We start from the raw sequence: 16,447 nt of genomic DNA, 5'->3' as shown, positions 1-16,447 counted from the left end.
CTCAAAAGTAGTTATTATATTGTTGTATATAAATACCACACAATATCTGAGAAAAAGGCTCAGCCAGTAAGCTACACTGTTGAAGAATACAAATCACAACTGGATAAAGGCCTGTACGATATGTCAGTGAGTTGTTGGTTGATATAGGTTTTAAATAACTGTGCCAACTCCTGCGTTAAAGGACATTATTATTGAAGCAAAAAAAGCACATATGAACAGCTGGAATGTGGATTTACCATAGACCTGGGTTGAATGTCACAAGAAAAAATTTGAGTTAGAGGCACAAAATCAGGAGAAAACACAACCCAGGTCTGATTGTTTATCTTATGGTTTTGTTGTTGTGCAAGAGCCATAGATATACTCTCAAATTTAGCAGGCATTTCTGGGTCTAAGCACTTCATGGCTTTGCACTGTCCTAGAATGTAAAGCTGTGACTGTAAAACAATTTTTGTCTTGTTGGATGCGCTAATAAAAGACTGGTCCTGTCGATATTTCAAAACTGGAAATATTTATCCACAATCACCAAATTTGCGAGATGAAATGCAGCAAAACCTTATTTAATATTTCGAAAGTGGAAACCCTGAGGCAACCAAAGGCAGAGGAATCAAAGCAACCATACCTTGTGTATCTATGGCTACTGGCTTGTAAGAATATTTCGTTATGTGTTGAAAATGTGAGAGATGAATCATGTTGTATAGACTTTTGGTAAGGCAGCCTGTAAAGTAAAATACATTTGGAGTAATATAACCTAGACAATGAAACAAAATAAAACTGTGTATTGCACACTAAAACCAACTGTAAGCAAGTATGCATGTACCTATAGACAATAAATGGTGAAGAAAATTGTATATCCTGTGCTTTATTATATTTAATTTATTATTATTATTTATTACTTATACTCATTTTTATCCCTTTTGCATCACTTACTATAAAGGACATGGATATTGACATACCATTGACTCATTCCTTTTCTACCTATATTGATGAACTGTAGGTAGGTGTAAACCCTCTAATCTTTAATACATAACACCAATTTACAACATACACGACAATAATGTTATACCCTCCTACATTTACCCACATGTGAAAATATTCACTGGATTGGGTTTCATCTGCTTAAGTTCTTAGTAAATACTAATCAGCAACTTTAGTAATGTATGAATGGTTTACTAGGAAAAAAATTACAGTTTTGGAGGCTCAACAAATGTATCTTTTATATATGTTGGTGTTTTTATGTCTTAATGTGTGGAGAAATCTCTTTTTCAATTCATGCTATCTGATTATGCTAATCTCACTAATGCTATATAGATGTTAGGCTAATGTTATTGGCAAAATGTTCCATAATTTTAGGTAGGCTACGTTGTGTTACTTTTGAAAAATGTCATTTGAAATCATCGGGTTTGAGGTCGTTATTAAACAGTGTCAAGTTTCAGGTCAGATATGTCGACCTACTTCATCAGCTCTTTCACGCCTCTCTCTAAAAGGGTCAGATATTAGCGAGCTAATGTTAGCTTTGTCAGCTGGTTGAGTTAGCCGCACATCAGTCACACCTGGGTCTTGAAAGATATTTTGTGGCTTTAATCCACTAATTGAACCATCTTGAAGAAAACAATGAGATAACGTGTGCACAAAGGAGTAATAATATTCTATTGTCACGTATTAATACCCTATTGATTGGTAAGGAGCTAATATGTCAAGTTGCTACATAGAGTATAAGAGAGGAGACTTTATATTTTGACACCAGTCTGTCTTTTACAAGCACATAGGATGTGATAGTTTCTTGTCAAAAGCACCAGTTCTCCTCTTCAGTATCTTCATAACTTAATACTCGTTACATTACATGCAAATATAGATTTTCTTGGAAGAAAAATGATCAGCCCTTCTCACTTAAAGGCTGAAAATGGTAACATGTAATCAGCAGTGTCAGTCATCTCATAGTGATGACGTAAATCCAGCAATCATCGCTCCATTTTCTCAGCGTTGCGACACGCCCACCGCTGTCAACATGGTTCGTTCCAGCTCCATGCTGTTCTGGGCCTTAGCAGGGTGGAGGAGGAACCAGTGGGTGCTGTTTGGGAGAGAGGAGTCATTTTGGGACACAGATGGTGACACAGCAGAGAGGGAGAGAGAGGGAGGTCAGTGGAAAACACAAAAACAGTCACAGAGACACATAATGGTGAGATGATATCTGCTACTTAAAGTGCATTGAAATACAGATGATTCAATATCAAAAATGGGGGGGGGGTTTTGTTGGTTTTTTTTTTTACAGTATTTCTTGCGTCCATCTTTGCTCTAGTGTCTAATTTTGGTCTGGATCTAATTTTGGAATCAAAGGCTTCAGATAAGCCTATTTAAATACAATAATGCACTTAATTTATCTGACGCTGTGAAGGATGCAACCACTTTTCAAGGTGACGCATACATGCTGTATTTAGGTGAATCCAGATGTTTGATTCCTCTCATGTGGAAAGATAAATAAGATGACTAAACCACTGACTAAAATCTTGATATATTGATGTGATGGTACAAAAATAAAAGTCAGTTAATAGCACTAGTAGTAGCAGAGACATGAGTCACTGTAAGCAAAATAATTACAATTTGACAGACTGGATCCAGTGTTTGAGAGACACATAACACCATACAAGCCAATTTAAGTATTCTTTTTTTAACTGCTACCAACTACACATTAAGCTGTGTGTTTCAGACAGCTACAGTATAAAAAAACAATCTGAAACTAGTTTCTGATGTATGATTTATCACAGTGAACATTCATTAACCTTTATTTTTTGTTCAATCCCCAGTGGAGTTCAAGGTCAGTTTGATTATTTCATACTTTTGAGAGGTTCACACATGGCCTTATCAAGAATGGACGGTCCACCTCTTTCCAGCTTATGTTGCTCCTGTAGATGTAAAAGACTATGACCTGTTGGATATTTCAGTGTGGAGAAAATATGAAGGTTTGGGACAAAGAGCATGACCCAGAGACAGCTGGAGAGGCAGCACTTAAAGGTGGACATTAACTGAATGTGGCTGCTAACAAGGGACCAGAATGCAGCTCAAGATTAGACTGATAAGTCTAAGAGCTATGGTAAATTCAGTTCAGACTCTGGCTTGATTTTTGTTTGTGAAAGACAAACTACCAACATGGAGAAAGATGGAAGTCTGGTTTAATTACATTTAACCGGAGCTACAAACTTTACCTAATCTTAACCAAGGTGGTTTTGTTGCCCAAACCTGACGGGACTGGAAACCCCAGTCTCTCCTCTGACAGATGGTGTGTTGTGTTCATCCACCATTGACCACCTAATGTGGTGTGCAGCATAGAGCAACACTCCTGAATGTTATGCTGTCATTGATTATATATAAATGTAATTTCCGGGAGACGGGGTTGATAGATGACAGAGCGAGGTGTCATCTGCATAATTGTGACTGTAGAGTCCATTCTTTTGAATAACTTGACTTAAAAGAGCCATGTCAATGCGAAATAAAAGAGGCCCAAGGACTGAACCCTGGGGAACTCCACACATCATGCCCCTTGGTTTTATTTGCTTTGCTTTCTTAACAACTTTTATATCTATAAATTACCACATGTCAGACTTTGTCAGGGATAGAGTGTAAAGGTCCTGGACTCTGTTGTTGTCTTTGTGTTTAGACAGTTCATTAATAGGAATGAAAAAAGTGGAAGTGAAATCTTTTAGAAGGAGCTTCATGTGTCAGCTTTGTGTATTTTTGTAGCATTAAGCTGCATCATATTTACCAAATTCCTTCTGTGTCACTGTGAAGGGGACGTTTTTTTGTATAAGATAGTTGGATTTTCTATTGAATATAACTTAGTCTCAAGTGAAGAAAAGCTCCCAGCTCTCTCCACCTTCACAGCTGGGAGTCTCTCTGTAGGTTTTTAAGGTATTCTGGGAAATGTAGTATATTAAATTAGCCACTGGACAACATTTAAAATAGTTGGTGGGAGGCTTTGATCATGCCAGATCGATGATGGGTTAGTAATCTCCGGTCCACATGAAGTCCACTCGTGAATCATTTCCTGGCCACATGGAGAAAATCATCCTCACAGGTTTCAGTCAAATGGTAATTAAAAATTTAAATTGGGGCAAAGAGGTGTGTGTGTGTGTGTGTGTGTGTGTGTGTGTGAGTCAGACATAGCAGATGCAAGAATATCACCACCTTCTGTGCTCTTTTTTCTTTGTTGTTCTCAAACACATGCACGAACACGGAGGTGATTTGCAGCATCCTGCAGCAGATGGTGGAGAGAGCCTTCTGACTCATAGAAGAAGAGAGAGAAAACGAGGGGGGGGGGGGCAGAGAGAGTATATGGGTGGGTAGAGAGAGGGAGATGGAGACAGTAGGGTTGGAGAGAGAGTTGGCTTCGTGCTTGGTTTGAGAGAGCTGCTGTAATGACGTAAAAGAAGTGAGGTGTGTGTGTGTGTGTGTGTGTGTGTGTGTGTGTGTGTGTGTGTGTGTGTGTGTGTGTGTGTGTGTGTGTGTGTGGGCGGATGCTGCGTCTTTTCCCTCGTCTGTTGACTTTACAGTACTCACCTCTGGCCACATGGTGGAGCTCTTCACCTCCATGTAGAGACTGCATAGAGGTGAGTCAAGGTGTCCAACGTCTCACACACACACACACACACACACACACTCATATAGTTCACTCCCTCGTTGACACACAAGCAGATTTGATTGATTAAAGGTTGAATTAAAATTCTCCCACACACACACACACACTCACCTGCACCACAGATTTGGCTGACTGAAATCTCCTGCTGTGTTGTTAATTATTTATTAAGAAAAAAACTTTAGTGTTAGTGTGTGTCCTGCTGCCCCACCCTCACACACACACACACACACACACACACACACAGATGTATATACACTAACCTTCTTCCCTCAGCTAGTTTTGCACCTTTTCCTTCCCTCTGTCCCTCCGGGCTTCCTCTGTTTTCCTCTACATGACTGTCACAGGGATGTGTGTGTCTGTGTGCGTTTGTGTGTGTTCCATCTCCTCCGACTGGATTCTCCCTCACTCCCTTCTTCTTTACCTCTCTCTCTCTCCCCCCTCTCCCTCCGTGTTTCTCGCCTCTCTGCTGTTATGCAAGCAGGGAGTGGTTTAATAATTCAGCAGCATTTTTTCCTCTTACTCCCAGGCTTTTCCTTAACACCACAGTGACCCACGATATCGACTCTCACGTACTCACAATCCCCACACGCACTCATAACAACACCCACACGCAGATAATGTCACACAAAAACTCCAGCAAACACCCACAAACACACACACACACACACTGACGTCACTGGATTGACTCCATTCCAACACAGAGAAAAACACAACGCTACAACTGTCTCCTTTTGTTGTTCTCTGTTTATTTGGCGAATTATTCTCCACTTTTTTTTTTTTTTGCAGTCTTTTTTTTTCTTTCTCTTCTCATTTATTTACAATAGTAAAAATAAAGCTTTCTCTTCAAGGTTTTACATTCGACATTTACAAGTGCAATGTGTAACACGTCCATCTCGTAAAGTGCATTTGTACTTTTTAATCGTTTCACAACACGAACTCAAGAAGAAACAATGAAAGGAAATACAGTAGAAATAATAATAACAATAAAAAAATAATAATAATATGATTAGGTCTCTGACATCACAGTATCATTACCCAATAACGTCCTCACCTTGAGGATTGAAAACCAGTGATGCTCGTGCACACGTGCTGCGCCCTCATCCACACCAACAACATCAATGCATAAAACAATGTTTTTCTATGAAGGCCATACTCGGTCCGATACAAAATTAGCTCTGTAATGGTTTTTTTTTCTTTTTTTTTTTTTTTTGATTGACAATCTCTGCTTGCCTGAAGCGTTGCCAGGTTGTAGGTTACAGAGGGAAAACGTTAGCCTGGCCTGACTGACTGATGGACGAGAGGCAGGTGGGTGGGTGGCAGGCAGGGAGGGAGGGAGGGGAGGGGGACCCTGCTTTTAAAAACCCCTTGTGTAAATGCTTGTGCTGGGAAGAGAGAAAATAAAAGAGAGACTGAAGAGGATGGATAAGGAGAGGTATAAAAATAGACAAGGATGAATGTGTGCTTGTGCAAAGGAGATGAGGCAGGAGGGCAAGGAAGAGAGAGACTGAACAAGAAGAGGAAGAATGTGGACGTTTCTGTCTACTGAAGCAAAGTAAAGGTTTGCGCTCAGGGACGGAGGCTTGATTTCTACTTCTTTACTACCTCCCCTCCCTTCCTTTTCTTTTTCCAGTCTTTCTTTATCTGCTTTCAGGGTAACTATTTTTAGACCGAGCCTGACCGACTAGCTTCCTGCGGGCCGAGGATAGCAAAACGTTAGACAAGAGAAGAGAGACGGAGGGAGGGGAGAGGGGGAAGAAAGAGGTACAGGAGAGGAAGGTGTTCAGGATGGCGAGAAAAAAAAAAAAGACCTGACAGACGGGAAGAAAGGAAGAGGGGGAGGAAAGTGAAGCGGCAGGAGAAGGATGACGAAAAGAAGTGAAGACGATGAAAGAGAAAAGAGAAGGGGGACAAGAGGGAGATGTCTGAAAGAACAAAGGGAAAGAGGGGCTGTCTTTGAGAGGATGAGTGGGAGGGAAAAGTGACAGTGGGGATGTTTTTGAAAGGGGGAAGAGGAAGCGAGAGGGGGATGTCTTTGAAACGACCTGCTCTCTTAGACACGACTCAGACAATGTGACGTCACTGGAAACCTGACTCTGTGACGTACCCCGCTGCTCACGCGCCGGCCCCCCTCCCTCTCTCTGCCGTTCAGATTAGTGCACGTCTTTTTGTGGAAAAATCAGCTCAGATTTCTGCAGTTCAAGTCAAGGAGACGTTTTTCAGAAACTCTGATATCAGGTCACTCTGAGAAATAAAAAGTCTCAAGTTACAGCAAAAAAAACCTGTAGAGATTGGAGCGGTGAATTGATTGTTGTGTGGTTTTTTTTTCTTCTTTTTTTTTTCTGTTGTTTGCTCAGTGTAGTGATCAATAATATCAAGGTCAAGTTCTTTTACATAACAGCTTTGCCCTTCCTCTTCCCTTAATCCTGCTGCTGTCCGGACCATGATGAGCACAGATTTACAAAGAAAACCACCTCTCTGATAAACGTGTATGTACACAAACCGAAAATAAGACACTATAAAGTCGAAAAATATGGCACTTTTTCAGCATATCTGACACGCGACTGTTGTTTTTTTTTTGTTGTTGTTTTTTTCCTCCTCCATCTCCCAAAGAAACTTTCAGACATTTGTTTATAGGAAGAACACAGAAGAAGAGGAAGAAACACGCACACACGCACACACACACACACACACATACAAACGAACTCTCAGCAGCGACCATGTCCTGTAACTCATGCCCTGATGAACATTACAAAAATATACATTTCTGTACAGCATTGCATAAGAAAAATAACACACACATACTCACTTGTACAGTATTTCTTTTTTTGTTGTTGTTTTTTTTTTTTTTTTTTGAAGTTGAATTATAGTCCTGTATAGCGGCTGACGAAACCATTCTGTGTGTTTGTGTTTACAGTGAGAGTTGGTTTGACTTATGGTTCATTACAATTGGCTATGATCCCGAGGGGAAACGCACACACACACACACACGCACACACACACACACAGTGAGTGGTCACTCCACTCCTGCTCCAGGAATGGTTGACTGAGTAAGTGGCATATTCACAGATGAGTGTTGTTAATTGTTAAAACAACCAATAGATGGACATGCCAGATGGGACCGTCAGACGCTGCAGTGTGTTTAAATTACAGCTGTGCGATGTTGCTATGGTTCATGACTTCATATCAGCTGCTTGGTCGCTCTGGTTGCCCGCTGAGCAACGCTGGATTTAACATTTCGGTCAGCGCGCTCGTGGATTGTGGTTTTTCACTTTAGGGTTTGCGAGTCCCTCCAGGCTCGGATCAAATAACCATTCGGAGATTGTTTTTTAACCCGGGTGAAATGCCACATGGCTGATGTTTTACTGTCAAAGGACAAAAGAAAAAGAAAATCCACGAAAAAAGTTGTGTGAATGTGCAAGATGGGATCCTTTTATTTTCCCCAAGTGTCCAAAAAATTGAACATTTGTCATGAGGTTTGTTTGCAGCAGGTTTTGAAATAGAGAACCGAGGTCACCAATGACAAAATGACTTCATCTTAAAGGCCTGAAAAAAAAACCCAAATTCAACTATGTATGTTTCATAAAATATGTGATTCTACATGTTTGGTGGCAAAAAAAAAAAAAAAAACAGGAAGCTGCTGACTCCCTGTAAGTTTTTTGTTGTTTTTTTTTTACAATTTGTGCTGCTAATATGTTACATCGACAAAACATGGCACATACAGGCTAAAACAACCCATTAAAATGAATTTGTGTTTAATTCACTTCTGGTTCATGAGTCTAATCATAGTTATGAAAAGGAGCAAAATCAGAAGGCGAGCTTGAAAGCACATCCAGCGTGTTAGCATTAGCTGTGCTAGCACAGATCTTCCCATCGATGTTAAATTTAAAGGGCCAAACCACAGAGATAGACCACGTTTTAGAGTAGAAGAAGATACTGGCATCGGTTTTTGCCCATGAGAAACTGTTCCGGATACGACAATGTGAATTTCACCCAAGATGCATTTGTTCTGTGTCCCATCTAGCATCTCCAAGCACAGGTGACTAAGCAAGTCTCACACGTCGTTGTGCATACGGGAGAACTGCGCGCCAATAGGATCTGCATCAGTTTCCTATGTGAAATGGATTCAATTAACTCTCTGGGATTGATTACTTTTGCCCAGCGCCGCTGGTGAGTCACCGCCAACCCCCGCACCCACACACACTCACACACACACCCCACAGTTCTGCAGTTCACCAAGCTCGCCAAAAGTACCAAACTCCATCCATCTCAAGCTTCCATCTTCAGAGTAATTGAAAGTATTTCACTTAATAATTGATGCAAGTCTTTTACCATTAGACAGCTCCATCGATGCAGTGATTGAGCAAAAAGAGAGTCAGAGAGGGAGGTGGTCAAACTGGCAAAGCTAATTTTACAGGATCTCAGTCTGCAAGACGCACCTATACATGGAGACGCGTCATATTTAGGTTTGTCCTACTTCCATGATTCAGTGCTGCTGAAATGCATTTTGGAAAACCCCAGCCAGCCAGGTGATATTTCTTTTAAATACAGTGCAATGTGCGATTTGTTGCTTCAAAATATTTATTCAGAGCCGACCACCTCTGTCTAACTTTCTCTCTTTTTCTTCATTGTGGCTTTTTTTACACAGCAAAATACAGTTGGACGTTATTGCGAAAGAGATTTTTTTTTTGTTCCAATAAGGCAAAAAAACCCAAAAACAATCAAACAAACAAACAAACAGAAAAAAACAAAAGACACAAGAGATTCTGTCTTTTCAAACAAAAATCATTGACAGACTAGCGTAGCTGCTGCTGCCAAGAAAAATAGAAAATATTTCTACTCTAAATTTCAATTTACACTATAGAAAAAATGATAATCTTAATACCTGCTTCTCGTGTGCGCCATTTTCAAAGTTTCAGTGTGTAGATGTGTTCGTTGCTGTCGTCTACTTTCGTGGTTTATTTGGTAGAAAGCGTTGAATTTGGAAGTGACTCCCTGTCTTTACTGAAACAATCTATGTTTTTTTTGTTTTTTTTTTGATTGTGTTGAGTCTTAGTTTTATAGTTTGAAACTACAGCCCGTACAGTTTCCTTTAACTTTTCCGGTGCACCTCCCACACATGTATATTAGCAGCATGCCAAGAGCTTAGTCACGGTACCACTCTCTGAGGTTGTGCAGAGGAACAGGACAGTGAAAACTATCTCCTCAGATCATTTAAATGCAGATAGAGGTTGGCAATAAATCCCCCTCTCTGGCTCATGCTCGCAGCGTTCACTACATCCTCTGTACATTAGCCCGATCCCCTGCGCCATTATTACCGAGATGTTATTAACATTAGCTGGATTTAACTTACATGATGCCCTTTCAGTGGGAAATAACACCATCCTGATTGGGTGTGTGGTGGACGTGACCCGAGGTTGCGTTAGAGCGCGTCTCGCCTGGCGTTTCTATTTCACGCCGCGTCACCTCGCCTCTCTCGCTTCTCATTAACCCGCCGAGCCTTCAGAGGGGGCCCCGGGGCAGAGCTGTGCTGCTTCTTCAAGACGGGATGAGAGCGTAGATGTGTGTGTGTGTGTGTGTGTGCGCAGTGAATATCCAGCTACTGCTGACAGGCTGCAAGTAGGGAAGTGAAAATGGAAGGCGTAGAGGAATTTAGACCATCTGATTTCCACTGGATATATGATACATAATGTATATGTCCTGACCATGGGATTAAGTAGAAGCATGGACCAGTCCGTTTCATTTCTTTAGAGTTGCAATTTTTCTTACAGAACTATGACAATATCCAAGTACAACTTGGACACAGCCAGCTAAAGCTGTCTGGATGAAAAATGACCTACTCAGTATGGATTGTGCTCAGCTCTAGCTAATGGATAATCAATTGGGCAATGGGAGTTTTGAACGCTGTCTCTAAATCTAAACCCGGTGTTATGCGGATGCAGATAAACGTCGAGGTCCCGTTTGACCGTGAAAAACATCAGCTGCCTTCACCTTGCCCATGTCAGAAGGCTTGTTTTACTGACGCTCACGGGGCCATACATTACTTCGCTCATGCATAATTTCTACTGCTGAGATACAAGAGAGGGAGGCGAGGAAACGGGGGGGAAAGAAAGGACAGGGTCATCGTCGCGCTAAAGGACCTTAAGCTGAGGTTCAAGGACAAATTGAGCTTGATTGGAGAATGATTTGCAGTATTCATACTTGCCTTCATTAAATATCCTTATTCAGCCAATAAAAGCCATGAATGTGTAAAAAGCAACAAAAAAAGCTTTACCATGTCATTCCACATATGATGGCTGGTAAAACCACATTCTGGTTTTTATAATGACTTGATTGAGCTGTGTTTGACAGAGGAAAAACACAAGCAGAAACCAGAAATACGCAGCGTTTTGCCCTCTCATTTACTGTGACGCTGCCCACCTTTTCCGGCCAAATTAGGCTTCCAATGAATGTCATTTTGTTGGCCTTTTCTGCACCAAACGAGGCCAAATGACCCTGAATGTTACGGCAAAAAAGGATTTGAAATACCTTTAACCATCATGTGTGCGTAACGTAACAGTTAATCAATCACTGAAATTAGCAAAATGTGACTCCAATCAAGCTGGAACGGTCCTGCAAAGGCCCGTCTTACATTCCCTATCAAGATTGTGTAGAGAACAGCATAGCCTACTTTCCAGCGCAACCCCCCCCCCCAGTTCCACCACACCTTCCCACCCTCCACCCACCCCAGCAGCAGAGAGCATTCCCAGGGTAGCAGCACTCTGCAGTGGCGCTGTCCTTGGTGCTGAATTCAGCTCTCTCTGCTTCGCAGTCACGGCGCAGGGGCCTGGCTGAGAAACTCGTTTTTCTCCGACAGGGAGCAGATTTGATTTCATCTCGCCAAGGACAACACACGCCGGCCTAAATATGGAAATCCCTCTCTAGGTTTTGCAAACTAGCAGGGGGTTATCTATGCATTAGCAGCCGGCTGGATTAGATTTTTGGGGTTGAATGTTTTTTTCTCTGAATTGTGACACATTTGTCTTTCTTTTTTTTTTTGTGAATTGTGAACACATTGTGCTGTTGGAATTGCGAGAATTCATGGGGGGGGGCTACCATTGTTAATGATGTGAATGAATGAATCATTCTTGCGCTCGCTTGTCTATAAAACTCATGAATTACTTAATTTGCATCAGATCAAGGGAACATAGATGTTGACATATGTTTCAAGGGAGGAAAGATTCTTGTGTTTCCTAACAGAAGACGGCAAAGATAGCTCACCGAGAATACTCAAGGTCATTCATTGTGTATATTTAGCTCATAGTATTTTTATCCACACACCACTTAATTTGAAAACACATCAGTGAAAACACATATAGTATTTTATGACTGTTTCACCCCTTCTGATTGCATAACCATGCAGTGCTGCCCAAGCTCAGGTCCTATGGAGATTTAGGACGTTTCTTCCTAAATCCCACACTCACATATATGCTACTCTCGAGAAGTAGGCCTCACTTCTCGCACACCCTAAAGGAGGTCAGTTGGAAAAGTCACCTGACACACCTCCTGCAATTCCCACAACCACCATGAGGATACCTTAATCATTCTTTTGCAGTTGGTTTCACACCACCTCCATCGCCCTGTTGATTTTCTCCATGATCTTTGTTAGCTCTATCGTTTTGTCGACCATGCACTGTCCTCCTCTTCTCCCTGCGCCACTGCCACTTTTACCGTGGCCAGACGTGCCTTCGCCATCAGCCCACCAGCCCTGATATGAGGAGCAGAGGAAATCTCTTTCCTCGGCCATAACCTTTGATCTTTCTCCCCTTGATCTCTTGGTTCCCGTTCCATCCTCTTCCTCATACAAGACTCGGCATCTAGCATCGTGCCAAACAGAAACCAACCTTCCCTGCTACACATCACTGGAGGTCCTGGGTCTGAGGGAGAGGTTGGACGGGACACACCCACAGCAGGCCATCCACAGCGACTTCTGGATGTCTGGATTTCGAAACGCATAGATGATGGGGTTGATCACAGAGCAGCAGGTGGCTGGGAGGACCGTGGCGTAGGTGTATATTACAGGGTAGCTGGAGTCAGCCACAATGGAGTACATGGCAAACGGCAGCCAGCACGCCCCGAAGGCACACAGGATGGCCGACAACGTGGAGACACCTTTGGTGGTGGAGATGGCCACAAACTGGTGCTGCACTGCAATCTGTTGCGCATGGCGAAAGGCAATCTTGCAAATTTGAAGGTAGAGCTGCATCATCAGGGCAAAGACCAGGAGGAAGGTGACGGCGAGTGCCACTGCGTTGTTTTTGGTGACAGGCCGGCAGATGCTGCACGTGGACTCATCCTTCAAGCAGTTCCAGCCAAGTGCCGGCAGCAAGCCGAGTGTGAGGCACGACACCCAGATGAAAACCACCATCACGTAGGTGAAAGTGACTGTCCGCTCAGTGTGGTAGGTCAGGGCGTTGTACAGCGACAGGTATCGGTCCACTGTGATGGCGAGAATGTTAAGGACAGACGCCGAGAAAGCCGAGATGAGCAGTCCAACTGACAACAGCGTCACAAACTCCACCGAGCTGTCAACCAGATAGGTGAAGACAAAGTTCAAGATGAGGCCCAGGCCAGCCAGAAGATCTGCCACCGCCAACGAGCCAATCAAGATGAACATTGGAGCCCGGAGCGTCGGCGTGTAGAACAGCACGGCGATCACTAGAGCATTCTCACAGGAGATTAGCGTCCCAGTCACGCAAAGCGCAATATCCCAGGGGCTGACTTCCTGGACAGCGACGGCAGTGGTCGCTGGCTGGAGGTCAGGGGTCAGAGTTCGCACGACGGGTTCAGAGGAGGAGTTGGAGGGGTCCTCGGCTAGGCTCCAGGAAGTGGAGGAGTCGAAGGGGTCGAGGGGGGAGGAGGAGTTGAGGCCGCTGCTGCTGCCGCTACTCATGGCTGCTGCCGCGGCCAGGGAGAGAATCATAGCTGGAGAGACAAGAAAGAAGGGAAGGAGGGAGGGAGGAAGAAGGTGACAGTAGGAAGGAAAAGTGAATCAAGGAGGAATGAGTAAGAACAGAGGTGAGCGTAGGTGGAATTGATCAGGTGAGTGTGTGTTGGCACAAAGTTTGTCATAGAGGGGTGAGAGAAATATGAGAGGAGAGACGATAAACAGCAAGAGTTATAGATAAAAGAGGAGGGTAATGGGGGGTGGAGGAGAGGAAGTGAGGAGGGAAGGGGAGGAGAAATCAAGGAGGTTGCAGTCGATATTGTGCAAGAAAACAGGGAAACATTCAGACAAGGAGAGTGATAAAATATGCACAACAGAAAACCAAAGGGAGTTTGGAAAGAGAGAAGAGGAAAAACAGAGAGAAAAGGAGATACCAGTGGGTCGGGGTAAAAGTTCAGAAAAAGGCAATGATTGAGTGAAGAGTCAAAACAAGACGGACAAGACAACAGCGAAATAGACGTAAAAGATGGGAAAAAGACAGAAGGAGGTAGAGAACACGTAGGTATGAAGGAAGGAGAACAAGTTTTAGGATGAGAGGAAAGGAAAAAGGAGGAGAGCGAAGAGGAAAGAGGCAGTTGTGGAAAGAAAGGATGGAAAACAAGAGAACGTGAGTAAAGGGAGGTGAAGAAAACAAAGGAGGAAAGGAAAGGAGGAAGAAAGGGAGGGTGTTAACATTTATCCCCTTTGATAAAGGGGCAGATGACTTTTTTTTTTTACGTTCATTCACCCATCCATCCGCCCATTCATTCATTCATAAAAGCAACCGTGCACTTGACCCCAAGCACGCACGTCACCAGCAGCTCCCACGCACCACGCTGACAGGTAATTAGCAACAGCACAATAGCAGGTGTGGACACACACGCACACACACGGAGGGAAAGGAGTTCCGTAAATAACTAATATTTCTCCCGTTTCTGCTTCAAAGCAACGTGACACCGAGCAGCCTACACACAAAAAATAAACAACACAATTAAATAACGCAATAGCCTTTAAAGAAGCGTCAATCTGCTGCATTCCTACCTGAAAGATGCCGGACAAAGACGAAGATGTCTGATTTCCTCACAGTCAAAACCATAATCAAGAAATTTCTATTTTTAGAGCATCTCTAAAAATGGTGCATGACGTCCTGGGGCATGGCGCGGTGGTAGCTGCTGCTGTCCTATTCACCGGTGGCGTGTATAAGCGCGCGCCCAGACATTCGTGCGTGCGTGTGCGCCCGCGTTTGCATCTAGAAGTTCGTTAATTCGGATTCTGATCCACATCTGCTGCTGCTGCCGCTGCCGCACGCAGACAGAAAGAAGAAGAAGAAGAAAAAAAAAAAAAAATCCAGCACAAAGCTAATTTTAGCTCAGCCAGCCTGATCTGCCAGCGCGCCCGCGCCAAAAAAGATGTGGAGCTCCATTCACAAAAAAAAAATAAATAAATAAAAATTCTCCCCTCTCACACCTCCCACCTCAACCTCCCCACACACACCCTTCCCTCACCCCCCCGCCCCCTTATGTTCTTCATCTCTCTCACTCTCCCCTCCTCTCTGGCTTTCATGCTCCTGTGCACACACACACACACACACACACACACTGTCAGTGACTGCAAACGGCTGGGGGAAGGTCACCAGCAGCAGCAGCACCACCACCACCACCAAAAGCCCCGCAGCTGAGGGACTCACATCGCTGCGGTAACAGGGAGCCCGGAGCCCCCCCACCCCATCCACCCCCACCCCCATGTTTTTTTTTTCTTCTTCTTCTTTTTTGAAACCACCAGCAGCGACCTGTCACGACCTGCTAAAACCTCTGTCCAGCTTCAGTGTGTGTGTGTGTGTGTGTGTGTGTATGTGTGTGTGTTTGCAAAAGAGAGAAGAAGAAATACCTCGATCAGTTTCATTCAGCTGCAGCAGTGCAGTCCCTGAGCCAGCGAGAGAGAGAGGGGGAGAGAGAGAGAGGGAGAGAGAGGGAGAGGGAGAGCAAGGGGGGAGGGGGGGGGAGAGAGAGAGAGGGGTAGAGAGAAAGCGGGATGGAGGGGAGACCACGCCACAGAGACAAAAAAAAAAGGAGAGAAAATTACCAGCTCTTTGTCTTCGTCTTCCCCCCTGCAGGAAACCAGGATGTCTCTCTTGTCCTTTATTCTCCACTTTCTGTGAATGTGTCTCTTATATTTTCTTCTTTGAGGGTCTCCCCCCCCTCTCGTTCTCCCCTTTCCTCCCCAGTCAGCGGTGCGCTCCACACTCCTCGGTTGGCATGGTTATTAGCTTCTGTCGGCAGCTCCGTCCTGCCGCTGCACATCCCCGGCCCCTCATTGGACGCGCTTGTCATTCTCCTCGTCTGACGTCAGAAGTCTCCGCTCCTCCGGTCACCGTCATCATGGTCGGTGTGTGAATCACGAAGGAGAATGAATTAATAAATTCACCTTCAGCGAAGGAGATTTATGGATGTTTTGGATCTATTTTCTCAGCATTTTTATTTATATATCGCCGGCAATGTATTATTATTATTATTATCATTATTTTTATCATTATTATCATTGTTATAATTAATATTATTGTTGTTGTTGTTATTACTATTATTAGTTGTAGTGAGCTGAAAAAGCGCACAAAGTCGGAGGACTGGACGCACACGCAGGTAGCGGGGACAGAGCAGCGGCCCCCTTAAAGGTGAAACTGACCACCCCCTCCTCTTTCTCCCACCCTAAATATTGCGTCACAAGGTGTGAACCAGCTCCAAAGCATATCTCCTCAAATTTCCACCCGGCGTGTTGATGGACTGACGCCTCATCCTGCCAGTGCGTGTTGGTGCTCGGTTTGCTGCAGCCAGTGGAAGCGGCCACACGGCGGGGCGGCG

The 16,447-nt window shown here is 43.8% G+C and overlaps 1 protein-coding gene across 1 annotated transcript; it reads right to left on the bottom strand.

The window, feature by feature from the left end:
- Window positions 1–11,650: 11,650 nt before the first annotated feature.
- gpr185b (G protein-coupled receptor 185 b) lies at window positions 11,651–15,805 on the bottom strand. The gene is made up of 2 exons (XM_071459208.1): window positions 15,675–15,805; window positions 11,651–13,591 (listed from the first exon to the last, which is right to left on the bottom strand). Exon 2 carries the CDS (start codon window positions 13,587–13,589, stop codon window positions 12,519–12,521), a length of 1,071 nt encoding a protein of 356 aa, XP_071315309.1. The 5' UTR covers window positions 13,590–13,591; window positions 15,675–15,805; the 3' UTR covers window positions 11,651–12,518.
- Between the last annotated feature and the right edge of the window lie 642 nt (window positions 15,806–16,447).

Source organism: Trachinotus anak, unplaced genomic scaffold, assembly GCF_046630095.1.
Source record: "Trachinotus anak isolate AG129_WGS33_773 ecotype Australia unplaced genomic scaffold, CSIRO_AGI_Tana_v1 ptg000023l, whole genome shotgun sequence".
NCBI classification, from domain to species: Eukaryota; Metazoa; Chordata; class Actinopteri; order Carangiformes; family Carangidae; genus Trachinotus; species Trachinotus anak.
Note: the sequence above shows the minus strand (reverse complement) of the source record. Positions and strands in the feature narration are given on the sequence as shown.

Coding starts and splice junctions, on each gene's coding strand:
- gpr185b (XM_071459208.1), bottom strand. CDS start 13,589: ATGATTCTCTCCCTGGCCGCGGCAGCAGCCATGAGTAGCGGCAGCAGC.